Genomic DNA, 24,979 nt, shown 5'->3' on the forward strand with positions numbered 1-24,979 from the left:
AAGAAGAGCACACTGAGCAAGAGAATACTGCGGCTAACAATAACTGCAAAAGGTCTAAATTTTTGTGTCTCCTTCTTTAACAGTTCCCTCACTGATGTAGTTCAGACATCTTCATCTCCCACATAACTAAGAAGCTCCATACTTCCCTATGTACACAGAGGACATTAGCAGATCAGAAGTCTTTCACCATAAGATCATATGTTAAAAGTGCCAAGTCCATGCATGTTGTTGTGGTGGAAGGCAACCAAAATGATGAGATATTTGTAAACCAAAGTTCATGGAGAAGCTGCCTCCCATCTCTAACACTTCTCCATCCTGATGTCCTGTTCTATTATTTTCATGGCATTAATCGTAATCTGAAATTATCTTATTTTTTTTTACTTGCTGGCATCTTAATCTAGAATACTTTTTATCTCTATTTGGATGTAAGCTCTATGAGAAAAGAGTTTATCATTCCTGTTCACCAGATTCCAAATACCTAAACAATGACTTGCACACAAAAGACGCTCAATAGGCCAGGCATGGTGGCTCATGCCTGTAATCCCAGCACTTTGGGAGGCCGAAGTGGGTGGATCGCCTGAGGTCAGCAGTTCGAAACCAGCCTGGCCAATGTGGTGAAACCCAGAGCCTACTAAAAGTACAAAAATTAGCCGGGCATGGTGGCACACACCAGTAGTCCCAGCTACTCTGGAGGCTGAGGCAGGAGAATTGCTCAAACCCGGGAGGCGGAGGTCACAGTGAGCTGAGATCACACCATTGCACTCCAGCCTGGGTGACAGAGCGAGACTCTGCCTCAAAAAAAATGCTCAATAAATATTTGCTGAATGAATGAATTAGCAATGTGTTAAAGAAATAAAGATGTTTAATCTGAGAAGAGAAGGCAGATATAACAGTAGTTTTCATGTTCCAGAAAAGCTACATCATAAAGGGAGACTTATTTCTGTGTTTCCACAGAGATATGACATGGGATCAAATGGTGGACATTTGATCCTATGTCAATAGGATTAATAGGAAGATTTTGGGGCTCATTAATTAGGAAGTATTTTCTAAGCCACAGAACTTTATAATAATTGAAGAGGCTACCTTGCTAGTTATGAAAGGAATTTTAGCCATGGTAGGAGGCTGTATCCATAAGTTATCAGTTAACCTGAAGTTCCTATCATTCAAAGCACATAGAGAATATAATAAAACTATACATAAAGATTCAAAAAAAGAAGGTAATCTTTCTATGGAAGAAGCAAAAAAAAAAAAGTGATCTGGTTACCCAGAGAAAGAATCTTAAAAGACAGTGAAGAATGAAGTGTATAAACTGGATTCTAAATGAAAGAGTGATTAAGGTAGAAGAAAAAATCCAGGTAGTCTTTTTTTCAATTAACATTTATTAAACAGACAGGGCTATAAAGTGGAAATATAAGAAGGCAGTGGTACTAATGACATTAACAAAACAACAACAAAAAAAGAGATGAGCAGTGTAAGGAATAAGAAATGGTAATAATGATTTTCCTTTGAAATTGTTCAGGTTTCAATTTTTATGAAAAACCCAGAATAAGAAGGCTCATTGAAGGCAGCATAGTATACGCTCCCGGAGAAAAGGTACAAGGCCAGATTTGAAGAGTTCTATTTTGGAATTCTTGGCAAAAGGATGATAGTTTAATTCCTGAGAGTAGATGGGCTTTCTGTGAAAGCAGTTAAAGAGAACAATTAATTAAGGATGGGGAAAGCATCACAAATTATAACTCTGTAAGGATTACTTTGAAAAGTCATCCATTCATTCATTTGTCCTTGGGCAGAACTGCAATAAACCCCAAAGGTTTACTATCTTTCATTTCACAAATCTCCACTAAAAGGCATTCTTGAAAATCTCTCTGCAAAATATGTCCCAAATGCTAAAGGTATCTGTATTAAAATCTTTCTATATTTTAAGTGTAGTTATGGAATACAAATGGTAACATTTCTCATAGTAAATGCTATCAAATAATCATATATTAAATTATACTTTGGTTCCTAAATGGGCAAACAGAAGGCCTTTAAAAAATTTGTAATCCAATATGTAGTATAAGCTTAGAAAATAAATTATTCTCATCTGACAAATCCAAATATCTGGATTATATCAAATTAGATGTTATAAAATAAGCACTAACAGTATATAAGTGTTCCCTTTTCTCTGCAACCTCACCAACATCTGTTATTATTATTTTTTTTTACTTTTTAGTAATAGCCACTCTGACTGGTGTGAGATGGTATCTCATTGTGGTTTTGATTTGCATTTCTCTAATGCTAAGTGATGCTGAGTTGTTTTTTTCATATCTTTGTTGGCCACACATATGTCTTCTTTTTTATTTTATTATTATTATACTTTAAGTTTTAGGGTACATGTGCACAATGTACAGGTTAGTTACATATGTATACATGTGCCATGCTGGTGTGCTGCACCCATTAACTCATCATTTAGCATTAGGTATATCTCCTAATGCTATCCCTTCCCCCTCCCCCCACCCCACAACAGTCCCCAGAGTGTGATGTTCCCCTTCCTGTGTCCATGTGTTCTCATTGTTCAATTCCCACCTATGAGTGAGAACATGCGGTGTTTGGTTTTTTGTTTTTGCGATAGTTTACTGAGAATGATGATTTCCAATTTCATCCATGTCCCTATAAAGGACATGAACTCACCATTTTTTATGACTGCATAGTATTCCATGGTGTATATGTGCCACATTTTCTTAATCCAGTCTATCATTGTTGGACATTTGGGTTGGTTCCAAGTCTTTGCTATTGTGAATAGTGCCACAATAAAAATACGTGTGCACGTGTCTTTATAGCAGCATGATTTATAGTCCTTTGGGTATATACCCAATAATGGGATGGCTGGGTCAAATGGTATTTCTAGTTCTAGATCCCTGAGGAATCGCCACACTGACTTCCACAATGGTTGAACTAGTTTACAGTCCCACCAACAGTGTAAAAGTGTTCCTGTTTCTCCATATCCTCTCCAGCACCTATTGTTTCCTGACTTTTTAATGACTGCCATTCTAACTGGTGTGAGATGGTATCTCATTGTGGTTTTGATTTGCATTTCTCTGATGGCCAGTGATGGTGAGCATTTTTTCATGTGTTTTTTGGCTGCATAAATGTCTTCTTTTGAGAATTTTTGAGAAGCATCTGTTCCTGTTCTCAGATGTAGGTAGAGGCCATTATCCTAAGCAAATTAACTCAGGAGCAGAAAACCAAACATCACATGTTTTCACTTATAAGAGAGAGCTAAACATTGGTACATGTGAATATAAAGATTGGAACAACAGACACTGGGGACCACTAGAGGAAGGAGGGAAGGGGATGAGGGTTGAAAAACTACCTATTGGGTACTATGCTCACTACCTCGGTGATGAGATCATTCCTACCCCAAAGCTCAGTGTCTTGAAATTTCCCCAAGTAATAAACTTGCACATATAGCCCCTGAACCTACAATAAAAGTTGAAAAAAAATGTATATCACATTTGCAGAAATCAAAAGTTTAATGACTGTATTAGAAATGGAACAAAGGTTTCAGAAATGCTGGAAAAACTGAGCCAACTCTAACAAGATGAAGTTGAAGGGAGATAACAATGTAAAATTTGTTTAAAAAAACCATTGTACATATATGGAGAAGGAATATAAATTAAGCAGGTGTAAAACAGATGTATAGATTTATTGAAAACAAACTTGATATATTAAAGGATAAACTATAACTACCAAAATATGTAATTTATTTCTGGCCTGAATAAATAGCAGAATAGTTTATAAACCAAGGGAAAATGATAGTCTCGCTCTCATCTGTTACTAGTCATATCACACGCGTAACATTTTATTCAGCCCTGAGCACCATTAAAAGAAGTATTATTAGAGCATAGTCAGGGAAAAGTTGGTGATGAGCTTCAAAACCATATTTTACAAGAATGGTTCAAGACCAAGAGAAGCCTGGACAGAAACAATGCTTTTACTAAGGTATACAGAAGGTTCTTGGGTAAAACAAAAATTCTCATTCTTCCTATATAATCACAATGGGAATAAGCCAAAAATATATTCATTTCAGTAGAATATAAATAAACATTATGGAAAAAACCTGAGCTACCCCAAAGTGTATTCACCCCCCTTCAAGACGCATATTCAAAAAGAGCCTATAAGTCCACTGAATGTCAATTTTGGAAGGAAAAATTCAATTAAAGTGGGAAGCTATATTAAATGATAGGTATATTAAATCATCGTTCAACTCTCCTAAAATATTCTTTTCCATAGCTTCCCCAGTTGGTAACAGCAAGGCACTGGGGAAAATAATCTTGAAGTAATCTTCAGTCCAACCATACCCTCAAGTGAGCTGGAGGTGAAAGAACTACTGGAAGAGACCCAAGAACTACTGTTAACTCTGACAATTAAATTCAATTTGGCTCAAGAAATAGACGACTTACTATACAGAGAGCACTCTGTACTCGGCTCAACAAATAATTGAGTAGCCACTATATACAAAGCACTCTGAGGAACCAGAGAGATGTAAAAGACATAAAGAAGACAAACAGTACAGACCTGCGAGCATGCTTGCTTGTTAGACAATCACACCAGGTGTGACTTTTCTAACGTAAAAGCTGATTTGCTTACCACAGCTCTACCACTATGGATACTATTCCCATGGTTCTGCAGGTTAGGGAAATCCTAAGTATCAATACCAGGCCTGGGGTCAGTGCTTAACTACTGAAATCTTGATGTTCACAAACTCTTCAAGGACACAGGCCTCAAAATTTTCTGCTTAGGAACATATCCTCCCCTACCTTGAAAGGCCAGTAGAGATTATCACTGCAACAAAGGCAGAAGAATACAATAGAAAAAAATTTCGAAACCTTTCTCAAACGCAATATCTAGGTGGCTGTGTGGCACACACAAGATACAATGAAACAGACAATGCTGAAGATAGCAGTAATAATGGGAGAACAGCACTGACAATTCAGTGTTCTTAAACAACAAAGCAGCAGTAGCACAGAGTAAATTGTGAGATAACAATAGTGAGAAGATTATCTGAGCTTAAAGACTTCCGAAATAAAGAATTTGAGACAATTTGGTTTAAATGAGGCTCAGCAGATCCATCCTAATTCATCCATCCATCCATCCATCCATCCATCTGCCTACCTACCCACCTACCTACCTATCTATCTGTTTTAGTGTAGGGAAGAAAAAAAATTGCAAAGAACTAAACAAATTCCCTATAGGGGCTGGGAAGAAATAAGTAAAAAATCAAATTCCTTTAATTTATTTATTAATGTAGAATTGCTGCTAGCAAGTTTGCAATGAATCATCATAGTTTGATACATTATTAGTGTGAAGATAAACTGGATCACTCCTTTGGGAAACCAATTTGGCAATATACATAAATAATCTTAAAATACCTTCATACTGTTTGCTTCAGTATTTCTTCCTTAAAAATTGTAAGAAAATAATACTAAATGTGGAAAAGCCTTATTTATAAAAATGTTCATAAACAATATGCAATAATATGGAAAAATGTTTAAGTTATAAATACCCATATTTTAGAATCCTTTAGAAAAAGCCCTAATCCATAGGGGGGGAAATGGAAGAAAAGAAAACCAAAATCAACAGGCGTTATCATCACACCTAATTATATTTGGGTAGAGAACTATGCATAATTTAGTCTCTTTTTTATCATTTTAAACATTCCCTAAATTTCCTTTATGAGCAACTATTTCTTTGACAATTAAAAATAAAAATAACTAAAATGAATGAGGAGGAAAAAAAGGAAGTTAATTATGTGAAAGGGATGAGAATTAGAAACATTTGAGATAAGTTAATAATGATTTGCTATAACTCATCCTTTTACAACATTGTCAGAAATTAAAAGGTGCCAATTATGGAAGGGCAAGCTGGTGGGTGTATAAAAACGTGGAAACAATCTACCTTGTCACTCAAATTATCTCTATAAGAAATCCCTGAGGTCTTTTCTTAAGACCCTTCAGTCCGTTGACTGGTCTGAAAAAGGCAGAAGGACCTAATGATTCTCTGAAATCTTTCTCTCAAAATCAAACTAACGGAAACCTGACCATTTACAATCTTTTAATACACACTTTTACATAAAATTATTCTATTCATTTGTTTGGGAAAACATACAATAAACATTATTAAGGTATTCACTCTGACTATATGGGTTCTAATGATGGCTCTACTATCTCAGTGACTTTAAACAGTACTGAAAGCATAAAAGCATATACAGTCAGTCCTCCATATTCATAGGGTTCACATCCATCGATTCAACTAACCACTGCTTGAAAATATTCAGGGGAAAAAAAATGGATGGTCGCATCTGTGTTCAACACATACAGACTTGTACATGTACTTGAAATGTATTTGTACATTTCTTGTCACTATTCCCTAAACAATACAACTAATTATATTGCATTTACATTGTATTAGATATTGTAAGTAACTCAGAGATAATTTAAAGTATATGGGAGGGTGTGTGTAGGTTATAGTATGCGATTATATAAAAAGGACTTAAGCATCTGTGGATTTTGGTATCCTTGGGGCATCCCGGAACCAATCCCACACAGGTAATGAGGGACAACTGTGTAAGTGTTTCCTTTTATTCTAACAGACTCCGTGAACTGTATTTTCAAGAAAACATCAAGATCATTTATTCATTTTCTTACTGATTTACTAAACTTGAAGAAAACCAAAACTTCCCAATGGATTATTAATAGTTTAAAACAATAGTACTGCCAAAGCAAATATTATTAAATAATGTATCAAATACCTGTGATTAACTGAATCATCAAGATGTTTAAAATGGCTTAATTTTGTGTAAACATAAATTGTGGCTCTTTAAAATTGCTTTGTATTTTCATTCATTAGTTGACAATGACAAAAAACATAAAACTCCTAGCACTGCAATACACCTTAGCTAAGTGTACGACTATAACCATTTATTTTCTAACTTATATATTACCAAGAGCCTATTAATAATGTCATACATTGGTGTTGAATTATAAATTCTCTTAAGTCATATATGTTTTAGAGTTGCATGTAAATTTAACTCTTATACAGCTATATCTTCTGTTTTTTAGTTTTTTGTTTTACGGCCTATTGGAGTACTACAAAAGAGGCATGCTTACTTATAAGTAAATTAACTCTTTTAGACTATGAGATTATCATTTATTGATGAGAAGTTTAATAAATGCTTCTGAAGTTTGAAGACTACATCCAATGTTAATTATTACTGACTCTATGCTTAAAGGTAAAATACGATTATGTTATATTAGTAGTTAAATAAAGAAACTAGACACTAAGTTTGATATGCAAAGAACTTTACCTGAGTAGGAAAAATCTAAATATAAGTAATGTAGATTAACTATATAATAGTAAGAACTAATTAGAAAAAGTAGATCTGTGTTTCATTTACAGACAGGTATATAGTTGAAAAACCACTGGAATCATACAGGGGAATCAATATCTAGGTTTTTATTCATATGCTAGAAATTTTCCTGATGCCTGACTGAATCAGGTTGAAATCACTCCTTCGTATGAGATCCTTTAGCAAACATAAAAGCACAACATTCTATTGTGAGTAGCATACAAAGGGCATTATAATGTCTCATACCAGGCATCAGCAAATTTTTTTCTGTACAGAAAAAAAATTTTTTTTCTGTAAATTTTTTTCTGAAAAATTTTTTTCTGTAAAGTAAATATTTAGGCTTTGTAGAACATAACATTTCCATGACAACTACTCTCTGCCATTGTAGCACAAAAGCACCCATGGGTAATATATAAATGAATGAGTGCTGCTATGGTCCAGTAAAATTGTATCTACAATAGTCAGCGGACTGTAATTTGTCAGCTCCTATCTTGCCCTATAGTTATCCATATAAAGTCCATATAGCCCCTTGTAGTCTAAGGCTCTTGGAGAACTGAAAATCTGTTTTACTTAGAAATCTCCTTATCTTACACAGAATTAAGAATAGTCCCTGGCACACAATAGCAACCTGATAAATACTTAAATGAAAGAATGAGTGATTCTATTATTCAAAAAATATTAGGCCTACATCATATGATTAACTTGATTGACAGAGAAGTTAAAACCTGCCTGTCATAATAACCTGCATATAGTGACATTCACTTGTAATCACAAGACAAATATTAGGAAAACAACTCTAGAAAAAGTGGTCTAAGAAGATGCCTAAAGCCAGGCATGGTGGCTCACACCTGTAGTCCCATCACTGGAAGACCAGGGCAGGTGGATCACTTGAGTTCAGGAGTTTGAGACCAGCCTGGCCAACATGGTCAAACCCTGTCTCTACTACAAATACAAAAATTAGCTAGGCGTGGTGGCACACACCTGTAGTCCCAGCTACTTGGGAGGCTGTGGCAGGAGAATCACTTGAACCTGGGAGGAGGACATTGTAGTGAGCCAAGATCACTCCACTGCCTGGGTGACACTCTGGTGATCACTCTCCAGCCTGTGTGACAAAGCAAGACTCCATCTCAAAAAAAAAAAAAAAAAAAACAAAAGATGATGCCTGAGTTGGTAGAACATGTCCTATGTGCAATCCCTCAAGCTACTTCTACCCATGTTAATATTCTTGTCCTAATCTCAAAGCTTATAATTTATACCTAAAGTGATGATTTTACTCTAATCACATATAATCCACATAAAGAATATTTTCTTTTTCTTACACTGCATTCCAAAGTTATTGTGTATTCTCCCCACAACACTTTTGTACTAATCTGAACATTGAACATTTTCTCTCCTTTCACTTCAATAACTTCTCAAATATCCTGTGGTATCCTTTAGAACTATAGCATCCAAACACATGGCTAAATATTGAAGCCAATTCATATTCTAAAATGCGTTAATCCCTCTAACGCTACAATGTATTGCATAGTTCCTATGACTTTTCTGCAATCTCTCCCTCAAATTCTAGAAATTAATTTTCCTGCTTATTGGATTCACACAATTCAATGAGTTACTCTTAAGAGTCCAGGACTATTATAGAACCACAATTTATGCCCTTAACATAGCATAGTCAATAAATATTTATTGACCTAATTTATAGATCTGAAATGCAAAAATATCTGGTTAATTCAGATTAAATCCAAATTTGGACTTTGCAATGATTCATCCTACAAACTCTTTAAATAAGTAGCATAAATTGTTATGGAAATTTTACATATTTAAGAGAATAAACTTTTCAAATAACTCAGTGGAACTCATTTTTATTCAACTGATACAGACACTAGAAACGACTTAAAGCAAGATTTCCTCTAAGGACACTTGCAAGGCAATTTTGTGTTTGCCTAATTTGAGTTCCTTTAATTTTTCTGTAATTATATTTATTTCATTGAAATAAAACTGAATTACTTATTTAAAAGGTTTTATTTAATATATCACTAATTCAAACTAATCACTGATTCCCTGACTGATATTTTATAGATTACAAACATACAAAAGCACTATAGCCTGAAACATCAAAATCTTGTCCATCATAATGACTGAGAAAAATCCAATCGATGATGACTCAACAACATTGCAAATCTATTACAAAAAAATTCAAAACGTAAAGTATATGACTATGAAATTAGTACTTTCCAAAAGTAGGTACATGAATATAATGTGATTTTGATGTCTTCATCATTAAGGTTATAGTGTTTAGAATACACAGCAAACAGTTTCAATTTATTCTACATATCTCAATATATTCAGTAGATGACTGCTGTGTTTTCAAAAGGAGAGGTAAATTTTTTATTACCCTCTATGGATAAAAAACTGTTAAAAGAAATATTAAAACACTGATCAAGGCTGATAATACATCTGATTAAAAATTTCTATGATCTCAAAAATCACACCTCCAACATAAAGTTAATTTTAAAATAATTTTTCCTATGCCACAAATTAAAAGAAAAAATTTCACATAGAATTTCTTCTATATCAAATAACTAAGTCTTCATTTTCTTCTCAAGAAAGAAATATCAGGTCACTCTATTACCAGCCATCTATAAATACATTATTCAAGAACTTTATCACAGGCAATATTATTGTCACACAAGACACGTCGTCAGTAGTATCTTTGTCAAACGACATGATCTTGTTAGGGTCACTTAAAAATCTTATCTCAGATTCCTATATGTGAAATGAGATAGTGTTTACTCACAGAAGCTTTTAGAATAGACCTCGTTTATAATGTCAAGAGCATTATATATGTTCAAAAGCGTTATAAGTGTTTCCAAATTTCAACTTGCAGTGTTTTCCAATAATTTCTTACCAATTTAGCATTTTTAATTATAAAATTCCTGAAAAAGTAAATGAATAATTGTGAAGACGTTATTTCTATAAAAATATGCCATCTACTAATAATTATATTAAACTTAGAACTCTATTAAGAACATAAGTAAACATCTTAAAGCTATACTTTACAGAGTATGTACATAAACATTCTTTGTGTCATGTATAATCTCAGACAAAATTACTGCACATCTCTTGCTACAGTCCACATTTTATTCAAAAATAAATTTAAAGAACAGGTCATACAACTCTGTACCTTGTTTGTGCCTTGCAATTAAAATAATTGAATTTATAATATATATTTTGCCATTTTTAACTGGCATCAACCTTATTTACAATTGCTTAAGTAGAAAATAAAATAAAACTGGGGTCAAATGTTTAAGTCAATGATAGGTATTTCTTTTGTATAAAGTATCCTTTTTGGAAGTTTTCAAATTTTTGCAAATTATTTTCATTCATGAATTCTACTATTATGTACTACGTTTCTTGATATTTATCACCTTAAACCTTAGAATTTTAGAATCTCAAAAACTAATTTGGCTCCATTTACTATAGTGAAGGTGGTGATATGTGCCTTTCATGTTAAATATTTATCAGACATAACAGACTCCTGCTAAATTTATTACTGTTATTTTCTTCACCTTTGGAGAAAGTCATATATAAAAGCAGAATAAAAGTTACCATTAAAAAATTATAAATATGTTCTTTGGAGAATTCTGCCTATGTAGGAAATGCAGGTAATGTACCAGCTGGAGCCTATTTCCTAACGCAGGGCCATCTTTTTGTTGTTTAAAGGTGTGAAAAATGCAGAAAGGTGCCATGAATGATGCATTTAAAAATCCTACAGTGGGCCGGGGCGGTCGCTCATGCCTGTCATCCCAGCACTTTGGAGGGCTGAGGCGGGTAGAACACGAGGAGGTCAGGAGATCAAGACCATCCTGACTAACAAGGTGGAACCCAGTCTCTACTAAAAACACAAAAAATTAGCTGGGAGTGCTGGCGGGTGCCTGTAGTCTCAGCTACTCGGGAGGCTGAGACAGGAGAATGGCATGAACCCGGGAGGCGAGCTTGCAGTGAGCAGAGATAGCGCCACTGCCCTCCAGCCTGGGCAACAGAGCGAGACTCTGTCTAAAAAAAAAAAAAAAAAAAATCCTACAGTGATTGAGATCCATTTCAGATTCATCAAGTAATACCTCAAATTGTTTACATTAAAGCAAAAATAAGTCAAGAACATCTACTATTGCAAGTAGAAGGTTGTCAAGTTTATCGTAAAAATCTACCTGAAATAACAAAAATTACAGAACTCAGAAAAACTATATAACCTATCTTTATAAGACAATATTGAGACATTATTGGATAGTGTTATTTGTAGTATCAACATAAGCTGTTTTGTGAAATGTTAAAATATTTTTTAAATATTCCGCATTCTTCTTCTTTTTTTTTGAAATGGAGCCTCACTCTGTTGCCAGGCTGGAGTGCAGTGGTGCGATCTCGGCTCACTGCAACCTCCGCCTCCCGGGTTCAAGCAATTCTCCTGCCTCAGCCTCCCGAGTGGCTGGGACTACAGGTGCATGTCACCATACCCAGCTAATTTTTGTATTTTTAGTAGAGACGGGATTTCACCATTTTGGCCGGGATGGCTTTGATCTCCTGACTTCGTGATCTGCCCGCCTTGGCCTCCCAAAGTGCTGGGATTACGGGTGTGAGCCACCGTGCCCAGCCTTCAGCATTTTTTTTAACCAAATATTAATTTTTCTGATTATAAAAGAAATTTTTACCAATGCTCATTGTAAAAAATTAAAACAAAATAGTCATGAAGAAAAACCTTAATGACATCATGTTAATATTTTTAAAAAACACTTTTATTATTGAAAAAAGTTATGAATATTTTAAAATACAGAGCAAGACTAGCACTGAATCAAACTTCCATTTATGAGAAATCATAAAATAGGAACTGTTTTCTCTACTCTAGCCATTTTGTTTTCCTCAATATCTATGTATTTGGTTACAGGATTACCACTTTCTACATATCCCTCTTAATCTAAAATAAAGTTAATTTCTGCTGAAGGAAAAGAGCATCTTTTGGAACCTACACGTCAGAGTACAGCACTGACTGAGTAACACATACATGCTCCTATGCACCAAAATGGCCCTACCTACACATACATGATGCTATCTATGCTCAGAATGTTATACCAGCAGATTTCTCACATCTAAATCTTTTTAATCTACTTATTATGTAATTGTATCTTTTTCACATCTAATGATTACCTTCTAGCGTGGGGAGAAAAAGAGGAAAGGTCCTTTAAGGCAACTTCATTTATCTTTAAATTCACATAATTTATGTTATCTATGGAGCAAATCAGCTTATTAATCATTGTTTCTCCCAAGAAACAGATATATGACAAAATACTTCAAATCCCATTTTAATAAATGAGGAAAATTAAAGTGCAAAGACAAATGACAAGACATCCCTGGACAATCCTTCCTATTATTACTTCCCTAATGAGAATAAAATGTTTAAGCATATTTAGTGTAATAAAGTAAGAGGTAGGTTAACCTCAGAATCATGCCTGTCTCATCACAACATCCGCTTGCTGGATATCTTTAATCTCAAACGATGTCTTCATGAATAACTATTCCTGGGAAATGAGCTTTCAGAAATATACTTGAAATATCTGAGTTTAACCCCAAAATTTGAATTTAAATAGATTTGCAAAAAGAAATGCTATCTTAGAAAACCCTAATGCTCAATGGTTTATTCCTGTTTGAATTGGGAGTAGTGACCTTTAAGTTGTGATGTTAATAAATATGGCACCCACAAAGATAACAAAACAGCAGCTACCGGCCGGGTGCAGTGGCTCACACCTGTAATCCCAGCACTTCAGGAGGCCAAGGCAGGCAGATCACGAGGTCAGGAGATCAAGACCATCCTGACTAACGCCGCGAAACCCCGGCTCTACTAAAAATACAAAAAATTAGCCGGGCGTGGTGGCAGCTGCCTGTAGTCCCAGCTACTTGGGAGGCTGAGGCAGGAGAATGACATGAACCCAGGATGTGGAGCTTGCAGTCAGCCGAGATAGTGCCACTGCACTCCAGCCTGGGCAACAGAGCAAGACTCTGCCTCAAAACAAACAAACAAACAAACAAACAAAAAACAAAACAAAAACAGCAGCTACCATATTCTGAACACTTTTTATGTGCCAGGAGCTATGCTGGGCACACAGACTACAAAATTTCATTTAGTCCTCAAATTCAGCTAAACAGAGAGCTACAAGTCTCTGACTTAAGATTTTTTAATCAATGCCAAAACTAAGGTTTTGGAGCATTTGGTATCTTACCTAAGGCCAAGCAGTTTATGAGGGCCTGGATCTCAGCCCAAGTTTCATATACTAATAGTGTAAATTATGAAGCTTTCCAACACTCTATAACTCTAGAAACAACTATGCAAATAATAGAACCCTTAGGAAAAAGAACACAGAATGCATTATTTTTTGGCTGTCTTTTATAGCCAAACTGGATAATTACCACAAAATACAATATAATGATGAGAAAAATGGTTATGCTTCCTATTCTTAAAACACATTACCTAAAAAGAGAGGTTTCAAAATAAGGATTAGCTTATTATACAAACACATTAAAATATGATAAAAGGAAGTTAAGTGGTTTGTCCTAGAGTTGTATATAAAATACTATAGTAAATAAATAAACTTAGAATTTGCCTCATTCAGCCTCTTTCAGCCTATGATAAAGCCTTTCTTTTCACTCTTCCTCTTCAAAACAATTTTTTTCCAAAAAGAAATTGATAGAGATTTCAAAAAGGCATTCAAGGGAAATAACAAAAGTAAACCAAAGTAATATCAACAATTTCAGTTTGATTATAGACTAAACTGGTAAGTTTGAGCTTATCAGATTGCTGTTTTAATAAAAGAAACTTTAAAGATCAAAGAAAAAGATATCACAAGACAAGAAAAGAACTCAAGCAAAAGACTTACGATGAGAAAAAAATAAATAAAACTCAGAGAAATATTGTAGGGAAAAGGTACAGACAGAGGTACAAAAATTTAAAGGCTTTTGAAATGAAAGCAGCGCAGCCTACCGGTGAAGCAGGCAGGCTTTGGCCCAGGCCGACTGGATGGGCGGGAACCTCTGCCATTGACTAGTTAACTGACGAATAATCATTTTTCTTTCGTTTCCTTATCTCTGGAGTGGAAATAATAACTATTATCTCAAAAGGCTGTAGTGAGGATTTAAGGTATAACACATGTAAAAGTGAACAGTGAGCCTGGCATATAATTGTTATTAATTACTATGGGGAAAAGCCAGAAGGGGAAAATACAGTAAGCATGGCCTCAGGCTTTCTGTACACAGAATCCACTGGGTCCTTTCTAACTATATTTATACCTTAAAGAAATAAAAATACGATTCCCAAATAATATGTATAATTTAGAAGTCTTATATGTGATATCTGAAATGTTAGCAGTACACTTCCTTGAACTTTCTGTTTTCCTTGAACTGGTCTGAATTTAAAAGGCACATTTAAACCAAGATGCCACTGGCAAACAGGGGACAAGAATAAATATAAACCCAAGCTACAGAAGTATGAAACAATTAGATTTTGATTCCCAAAAAAGTAAACTCTTGTCCTAAGCGTTTTATTAAACTGAGGCGAAGTCTCATTTTGATATATAGAATATTATTTTATTCTTTATTTTAAATCTTTCTTACATGTTTAAAAATATACAGGGGTTCAGAACAACCTCAATAAAATGACAACATTTCTACTAAAAGACCTTTGAAGCCAAACCACCAGGGTGCAAACATGGTTGGCTTCTAATTTGAAGAGTCATAGGCACATTTTATTAAATGCATTTCATAAAACAAAGAAATCAAAAATGCTGAGAAGAAAAATACTCAGTAGTTTGATATAAATTTTAAAATATCTTTCAGGCAAGAAACTTATGGTAAAAAAGTAATACTTAGATGTTTTACTGCTCATACCTGCTTCACTAATTCCCCAAATGCTACTTTGCTATATCTAAACCCCTGACAATTTATCACACAATCCCATGTAGCACGCAAAAAAATAAGTTAATCTCTGCATTTGAAAACAGATCATTACAAAAGAAAATACTGTCAGCTCTTACCTGTATTTGATAATTAAGTATATTATATTCTCAGCGGCACTAAAAATGCAGCTTTGTCTAATATAAATATCTAAATAACAATTACACAAAAGTATTTTTCTCTTAAAATAAGTTTTTGTATATACTTTTTCCAATGTTGACAACTTAAACAACATTGATCTATATATTTTGCTAAGAAAACGTTAGGCACAGATAACATAATTTACATTTTCTTTGCTGTGAAAAATATAATATGTGCAAACGCATATCACACAAATGACTGACTAGTGGACACAACAGTAAGCTATCGTAGACCTAACACAAAAAAGATTCATGTTTTATTTTATTTATTTATTTTTAAAAAGGGCATTCTAAGTACCCTTAAGAGTAATACCTCACTGCTGGGTGAGTATCCTGCATCTGCATTACAATTACTAGTGGGTTTTCTTAAAGAAAAACAAAGCTTTACTATAGCAAAAAAAAGACATCACTTTTAAGCACATGAACTAATTTAAAAGGAACCAGATAAAAATGTTTCCAAAAGCCATTAAAAATATTTAATAAGCTACCAGATTGCTTTGCTGGAAGAAATACATTATTTAACATCATGGATGCTCTATACAGTAGATTCTTTCAATAGCTAAGACACTTCTAAAGTAAGGTACCAATGGATGCAGATCAAGAAAAAGAGAGAAAAAAAACAGGAGACTGTTAGGAAACCAGGGAAAAGCAAATGTCATTTTACCCAGAAGAAACAAAAATACTGTTTCTATTTGTTTGTAGCAGAAAAAACTGTGCTGCAGAGAAGATTATAAAAACACAAGCAAAGGGGTTGTTTGGCAAATAATAAAATGCAATGCTTACTGTGCATCCTCCATGAAGAGATCACTTATGGATTATAGATTAGTGTGATTAAAGGTACACTTTGATGCAAAAGATTATACTTTACCACATATATAATATGTAGCACTTTTCTACAAAGGGCAGTTTATGTAAGTAATAACTTCCACAAAGAGTGAGAGAAACATAGACAAAATGAGAAAGACAGAGGCAGGGTACAGTCAGACAGAAAGACAGAAATACCGAGCCGAGGGGCTTGCTCATGTCCTGCAGAAGATTTGAGATATTCTTTTTCATCTCAGTGCTTAATTTTTCCTATTACTGCACACTAATACTCACATGCTATAATTATTTCATGAGCTAACCCTCTATACATCCTTCCCTTTAGTTTCTTCCATGAAAAAGAAAAAAAAAGAGAAATCTTTAGTCTCATACTTCATTTTACAGTCAACTATTCAAGTAAATATTTCTCTGATGGCAAATTTCCAGATGAATCTAGAATATGATCCAAAACCACTGTCAGATTACATTTGATTTACTATGTAGCTCTCTTCAAATGGAGCAAGAATTAGCCCGTTTCCTAGGTTTGGGTTCTTGTGCTTCCTGATCCTTCACACACATACAGGATGTGCACATTGTCTCAGACAGTCTTCGGAGGCCTAGCCGGAAAACGCTGTTGGAGAGGCTGTATATTACACAGTTACAAAAACTATTACTTATTGCAAGCCAGGTTGTTAAGAAGGACAGAGTTGGATTGTCCAAGACCCGGGAGCTTTCTAGAAGAAAGTAAATTATATAGGGGAGCCACAGCATATAAAATACACTGGTTATCCTAAACAAAACCATGGCGTAGCGACGGTCAGGGCTGTGTCCAGTCTCTCTGGAAGAATCTACCTCATGACTAGGGAATCGGGCTCTTCGGTCATTTATCTCTTTGGTGTGCTGACGGCAAATTTTGAAAATGTGGAAGTAAGTGAAGCAGACAACAAAGGCAGCAGGAGCATAAAGTAAACAAACAATAAAGCCAGTAAAATAGGCACTGGTGAGCCAAGAGGTGGCACACCATTCAAAAATGTCACCATGGTAACCAGGTTTCCCCCAACCAAAAAAGGAAGGCAAGAAAATTAGGCAGGAGTAGATCCAGATCAAAATAATGCAAATTCTCAAGCGACAAGGGGTGACCAGTTGATTGTAGGAAAGAGGCTTGGTTATTGCAAGATAACGATCCACACTGATGCAAGCAAGACATGCCATAGAAACACTTTTTAGAACTGAGATGATATATCCAAAAACCTGGCAAGTCAATGACTCGTGGACACCTGTGGAGTAGTGGAGAAGTGACAGAGTAGGAACCAAGCAGCTAACTCCAACGAAAAGATCAGCATATGCCATCGTCTGAATGAAATAGCTGGTAGTATAATGATGTAACAGTGGAGCACAATGAAAGACAAAGATAACTGTTAGATTCCCAGCAATGATCAGAAATGTCAGCAACACAATAACCACTGTCTCGAAGATGCAGACATCCACCACACTGTAGTGGCCAAATCCAAGTGGGCAGGAGTGACGCTCGGACACATTCATAATGCCACTGCTCATGTTCAGGATCCTCCATTCAGTCCACCTGGATTCATTCATGGCTTGGAAATTTAAAGATACCTGCAGACTTGGCTACAGCAAGCAGATGCCCTGCCCAGCATCTGTTAAACACCGCACATGAGTGTTTCAGAACCTGCTTCAGTAGACAGTGTCAGTGCTTCTGTCACAGCTGAGAGTCCCAGAGAGTGCTCAAGTCTCTTCACCAGCCTCAGTTCAGCAGTGACACACCTCAGCTTTCGGGCGGGGGGGTGGGGGGGGGACGGTAAGGGGTGGAGAGAAGGGGATAAGCTAGAAAGGAGGTGAAAAGAGGTCACTAATTAGTTTCCTCTGGTGCCCTCAAAGAACTTTTTGCAGACATAAGGCACTTCTAGAGAAAATAGACTTCTTATTATCTTGCACTATGAAAAATTAAATCTGTAAAAAGAAAAAAAATGAATTGCCAAAGGAAGAAAAGCTTCTGTGGGCTGTTCTCCTAAGAGAGGCAGTTTCTTAGGGAGCAACTGGAAAGAATGAGAAAAGAAAAACTCTGAAACTGTCTCAGGCTTCCTGCTTTACCTATGATGAAAAATGCATTCATATTTTAGATTTTAAATAATTTAAGATCTCAAATTTGGTTGAAAAGCTAAGAAAAAGTTCATTGTGGCAAAGAGTGTCTTTGGGCTTGGTTCAGGGATTGATGTTGGGGGGTCAAATTTATAACCTATTTCTTATTTTTCTAAAATCTAAGAAAAACAACTCTATCAAAGTTAACTTGAAAAGATTCATCTCTACATGGGCAGAATAGAGGTAACAAACAGACTCCAGATTGCCCTATAACTCTCATGAGAAAAAAGTATTTTCCAATAGAAAAGAGAATATACAAGGAATTAATGAATTAACACCTGGCAAAATGTAATAAACTTCTGAAGTTTTAATTCTGCATGCATTTTTAAAGCATTTAGATGAAAGCAGTTTTAGTCCATTACAGTTACTGGTGGTACTAACAGCATCGTAACTTATACCTCTTCCTTTTCAAAATGAAATTATTTTTGCTATTAATTTGGCATCTATAACTTAAAATAACATTTGTTATTTCATATACCACCTTCCTTATAATGGAGCATGATAATAAAATATGTAGCTCACAGTTATTTCTCACCTTTGCAACTGTATACCCATATCTCACATATATATGTAAATATAAAGTTAGACAATAAAACTTTCCAATATACTCTGAGCTTATTTGACCAGAAATGCTGCCATTATTTATTACTTAGGTATTTCTAATAGGCTTCATGTTCTATGTTGCTATACCTTTTCTATTTTCAGTAGATGATTTAACACATTAAATCATTACTTCAACTATATCTTCTGAAAGTGGAAAATTACCTTGTTTATTACATTTGCAGTTATGTAGCAGCCATATGTTTAAAAATGCCTCTTCTATTTCTGTATTCTATTTTGAGCAAGTGCTCAATTAACACAGGGGCCATTAGGTAGGTTGCAAGATAGTCTTATTTTAAAATACCTCTAAAGTATCAAGATGAACTTTAAATCCTAGAGTTTGAAATATTGCAAGGCTGCCAGGATAGAATCCATCCAAAATGCTTCCAAGGTCATTTTGATATCAGGTTAACATTTGCCAAAGTATTTTTTAAAAGTGAAGTCATTTCAGAGAGTCTCCTGTCATTCTTTGTTATCCTATCTTTTGAAGAAATAACATGCATTAGAAATAACATTTCCTCCAGGAACAATGCAGCAGCTTAACAGAAAGCATTCTTCTGAAAGTTATTTTCTGGTGCACCACCAAGTCATTCAGGCAAGTCCTTCTTCTTTTATAATAGCCATAGGATATTTCTTCTTGTACATTCCTAGTTTCACTTATCGCAAAACAGTTCTCTTGTTACAGGAATAAGGTAATGCTTCTCACCTACATTCACTCTTATCAGCTGCTAGGCTGGGCTGCTTGATTCAGAAGTCCGATTTACTGTGATGCAGCTACAAGGATGCTGTCAGTATATTCTTCACAATCTCTCAGCATCAATGCCTCCACCTGAGCCCAAGCCCTACTCCTCCTCCTCATCCTGGGCTGATGCAGAAAAACTCACCATCAGAAAGGTGACTCGGCCCTCCTGCCCCAATCAACAGCACAGCCAATGGCTACTGCAGCTGAAACTGTCACTAGGTAACAGTTGCCAGGCACATGCAGGCTTATAGACTTACTCGGCAAGCTCCGATCAAGACTGACAAAAGAAGACAATGGAACTGACCGATCTTTATAATATATTAAGGCATTTATGAACTTCTCAAGGTATTCTCCTTATAGCATTTGTAAAGATTATTTCATATGGACAAGACAGAAAAAATAAACTGCCATACTCCTGTAAACCCTGTAAAGAAACTACCACAAGGTACTATGACACTAAAAAGTCAGCAGTAATCTAATGCTCATTGGCAGAAAAAACTTATTAATTATTAAAAATTTGCCAAGTCTTCATGAACTAAAGTGATATGACTACTAACTTCTCTCTAAAATATATAGTTACATTTTAATTAACAGAACTTAGAAATCATTTACTAATCTCTCCAATCCCCATCACCCCCACAAAAAATTGCTGAGTTTGATGTATTTAACTGTACAAACAAAGCAATAGAACTAACACTACTGTACCAAAATCTATTCAGAGCAATACTGAAGGTCAAATATGATCTCAAAAGAGCATAGAAATTAGAATAAATAAAAACATTGCTTATCCACATTTTATCCTAATATGAAAAAAAAGGTCAAATGGTCAAAGAAATTTGTTCTAAGTGCTTGAGCTACACATACCTAAATTAGAACAATGCAAATTAATTTAATCAAATATTTGATGGACATTAAAAACATTTCTGATTATTTTGACTTACTACAGACAAACATTCACTATTTTAAACTTCTTAGGGGATCAGCACTTTTCTTAAAAGTGACTTAGAACTAATTTACAAATTATGTCAGAATTAAAATACACCAGGAAAATTAAGATAAAAATGGAAGATAACTAACATTTGTTGAGTATTTTCTATATGCCAAGCATTGTGCTGTGTGCATTATATACTTTTCCTTTATAAAAATCTTAAAACTCTATGAAGTAGGTATCATCATTATCATTTTCCAAATGAAGAAAGCAGATAGTAGAGATAGTAAGTATAACTTGCCTATAATCACAGACTTGTGAAAATGGGACCGAAATAGGTTATTATTATTCTTAAAAGTCGCAAATCAAAACCACAATGAGATACCATCTCACACCAGTCAGAATGGTTATTAAAAAGTGAAAAAATTACAGATGTTGGCAAGGTGGTGGAAAAAAGGGAACATTTATACAATGCTGGTAGGAATGTAAATTAGTTCAGCCCCTGTGAAATGCAGTTTGATGATGTCTCAAAAATACAAAACGGAACTACCATTCAACCCAAAAGAATAGAAATCATTCTACCAAAAAGATACATGCAGTCATATGTTCACTGCAGCGCTATTCACAATAGCAAACACATGGATCAATCCAGATGCCTATCAACAATGGATTGAATAAAGAAAACATGGTACATATACACCATGAAGTACTATGCAGCCATAAAAAGAACAAAATCATGTCCTTTGCAGCAACACAGATGCAGCTAGAGGACATTATCCTAAGCAAATTAGTGCAAAAACAGAAAACCAAATACTGCATATTCTCGCTTATAAGTGGGAGCTGAACACTGAGTACACGTGGACACAAAGAGGAGAACAATAGACACTGGGCCTGACTCCACAGGGAAGGTGGAGGGTGAGAGGACTGAAAAACTACCTACTAGGTACTATGCTCACTACCTGGGTGATGAAATCATTTGTATACAATTTACCCATATAACAAACCTGTACATATACTCCCTGAACCATAAATAAGCAAAAATACAAGAATCAAATAAAAACCCCACTCTCTTCTTTCTTTTGATGGCTGCTGGTCAGAAAATGTCTTAGAATAATTTCAGATTTTATAAAAATGATTTCTATCATATCAAGTATCTTACTGCAATGGAATAAAACTAAACATCACAAGAGGAGCTTTGGAAACTGTGCAAATACATGGAAATTGAACAATATGCTCTTGAATGACAAATGGGTCAATGAAGAAATTAAGAGGAGAATTTTAAAAGTTCTCAAACAAATGAAAATGGAAACGCAACATACCAACACCTATGAAATGCAGCAAAAGCAATAACACAGAAACTTATAGAAATAAATGCCTAACCAAAGAAGTAGAAAGACTTCAAATAAATAACCTAATGATACACCTCAAAAAACTATAAAAGCAAGAACAAACCAACGCAAAATTAGTAGAATGAAAGGAATAATAAAGAGCAGGGCAGAAGTTGAGACCTAAAAAACATAAAAAGATCAACAAAACAAAAACTTGATTTTTTGAAAAGATAAACAAAATCAACAAACCCTTAGCTAGACTAAGCAAAAAAGAAAGAAGACTCAAATAAATAAAATCAAAGATGAAAAGACATTACAATTGACTCCACAGAAATACAAAGGATCATTGGAGACTTGTGAAAAATATATATGCCAACAAACTGGAAAACCTAGAAAAAATGGCTAAATTCCTGGACACATACAATCTACCAAGATTGAACCATGAAGAAATAGAAATCTGAACAGACTAATAATGAGTAAAGAGATCGAAGCAATAATAAAAAGTCTCCCATCAAAGACATGCCCAGAACTTGATGGCTTCACTGCTGAATTCTACCAAACACTTAAAGAAGAACTAACACCAACTCCACTCAAACTATTCTTAAAAAGTTAAGAGGAGAGAATACTTCCAAACTCATTCTGTGAGGCCAGCACTATCTTGATACCAAAAGCAGACATGGACACATACAACAAAAAAAATTATAGGAGGCCAATATCCCTGAGAAACATAGATGCAAAAATCCTTAACAAAATACTAGCAAACCAAACAACACATTAAAAAGATATGCCATGTTCATGGATTGGAAGAATTAATATTGTTAAAAGGACAATATCACCCAAAGCAACATACAGATTTAATGCAATCCCTTTCAAAATACCAATGACATTCAAATAAATAGAAAAAAAAACCCTAAAATTTGTATGGAACTACAAAAGACCCTGAATAGCTAAGGCAATCCTAAGAAAAAAGAACAAAGCTAGAGGCATCACTCTACCTGACTCCAAATACACTACAAAGTTATAGTAACCAAAACAGCATGATATTGGCATAAAAACACATAGACCAATGGAATAGAACAGAGAAACCAGAAATAAATCTACACATTTATAGTCAACCTAAATTCAGGAAAGGCACCAAGAAAATACACTGTTGAAAAGACAGTGTCTTCCATCAATGCTGCTGGAAAAACTGGATATCCATATGCAGAAAAATAAAACTAGACTCCTATCTCTCACCATATACAAAAATCAAGTCAAAGTTGATTAAAAACTTAAAGGTAAGACCTGAAACTATGCAGCTAATACAAGAAAACACTGGGAAATGCTTCAGGACATTGGTTTTGGCAAAGACTACTTGAGTAAGACCTCAAAAGCACAGGCAACAAAACAAAAATAGACAAACAGGATGATATTAAGCTAAAAAGCTTCTGCACAGCAAAGAAAATAATCAACACGGTGAACAGGCAACCTAAAAAATGGGAAAATATTTGCAAACTATCCATCTGACAAGTGATTAATAATCAGAAAAAAACTATTAAAAAGTCAGCAAAAGATCTGAATAGACATTTCTCACAGGAGGACATAGAAATTGCCAAGAGGTATATGAAAAATTACTCATTTTGCCTCTGGTAAATGCAAATCAAAACTACAAAACTATAATGAGATATAATCTCACCTAGTTAATATGGCTATTATCAAAAAGACAAAAAGTAACAAACGCTGGTGAGGATGCAGAGAAAACAGAACACTCATACACTATTGGGGGAATGTAAAACTAAAATAGCCATTATGGAAAACAGTATGGAAGTTCCTCAAAAATTTAAAAATAGAACTATCATATGATCCAGCAATCCCACTGCTGGGTATATATCCAAAAGAAAGGAAATCAGCAATATCAAACAGATAAATGCACTACCATGTTATTACAACACTATTCACAATAACCAAGATACGGAATCAACCTAAGTGTCCACCAAGACATGAACAGGTGGGGAAAAAAAGCAATATGTATATACAATAAAATATTATTCAACTGTAAAAAAGAATGAAATTCTTACATTTGCAGCAACATGATTGGAACTGGAGGACATTATGTTCAGTGAAATAAACCAGGCACAGAAAGACAAATGTTGCATACTCTCACTCATATGTGGGAGATAAAAAAGTTGATCTTATTGAAGTAGTGAGTAAAATGGCAGTTGCCAGAGGCTGGGAAGGGTAGGGAAAAAGGAATGAAAAGAAGTTGGATAATGGTTACAAAAATGCAGTCAAATAGAAGGAATACGTTCTAGTGGTTGTAGTGGGGAGATTATAGTTAACAATTTATTGTATATTTCAAAATAACTGGAAGAGAAGTTAGAATGTTACCAACACAATAAGTCATAAACATTTGAGATGACAGATGTCCCAATTTCCCTGATTTGATCATTACACATTGTATGCATGTATCAAAATATCACATGTACCCCATATATAACTATTATGTATTATTAATTATAAAAATGATTTCTACTCCCTGATTCTAAAATAAAAGTTGGAAAAAAATTATTCCTAAAGAGTGGAAGGTCCTATTCTTTCCTCCATGTTGAATTTCCTTTCAGAGAAAACCATGTTACTGCCAAAATCTTTGGAGGTTTAGGTGAATATAGAACAGAAAGTGTATTTCTCATTACCAGAAATGAGACGTTTGTAAGATACATTAGAATAACGATTTTCAAGTGAATACTATGTTTAAGGATGAAAAGGCAATATTTAAATTTTATACAAAAGGCTAGAAAGTCCTATTTTATAGGGAAATATTTTGACTTTCAGAGATAATAGTATTAAAATCAAACAAAATCAGATATAATATTCTCTAGTACAAGAAAAATAAATATTTAAAATAAAATTATATTTGATAAA

The 24,979-nt window shown here is 34.6% G+C and overlaps 2 protein-coding genes across 11 annotated transcripts in view; both read right to left on the reverse strand.

Annotated features, from left to right (window-relative positions):
* Positions 1 to 24,979, reverse strand: part of RABGAP1L (RAB GTPase activating protein 1 like) — an 830,901-nt gene that overhangs the window by 532,181 nt on the left and 273,741 nt on the right. The gene's annotated exons all lie outside the window — the stretch shown is intronic.
* Positions 297 to 19,375, reverse strand: GPR52 (G protein-coupled receptor 52). Its single transcript, XM_003824685.5, has 2 exons — positions 19,246 to 19,375; positions 297 to 18,165 (listed from the first exon to the last, which is right to left on the reverse strand). Exon 2 carries the CDS (start codon positions 17,914 to 17,916, stop codon positions 16,831 to 16,833), a length of 1,086 nt encoding a protein of 361 aa, XP_003824733.1. The 5' UTR covers positions 17,917 to 18,165; positions 19,246 to 19,375; the 3' UTR covers positions 297 to 16,830.

This window comes from Pan paniscus, chromosome 1 (genome assembly GCF_029289425.2).
Source record: "Pan paniscus chromosome 1, NHGRI_mPanPan1-v2.0_pri, whole genome shotgun sequence".
Classification (NCBI taxonomy): Eukaryota; Metazoa; Chordata; class Mammalia; order Primates; family Hominidae; genus Pan; species Pan paniscus.

Bases quoted from the DNA above. Each gene is read 5' to 3' on its own strand.
- GPR52 (XM_003824685.5), bottom strand. From the start codon at position 17,916: ATGAATGAATCCAGGTGGACTGAATGGAGGATCCTGAACATGAGCAGT.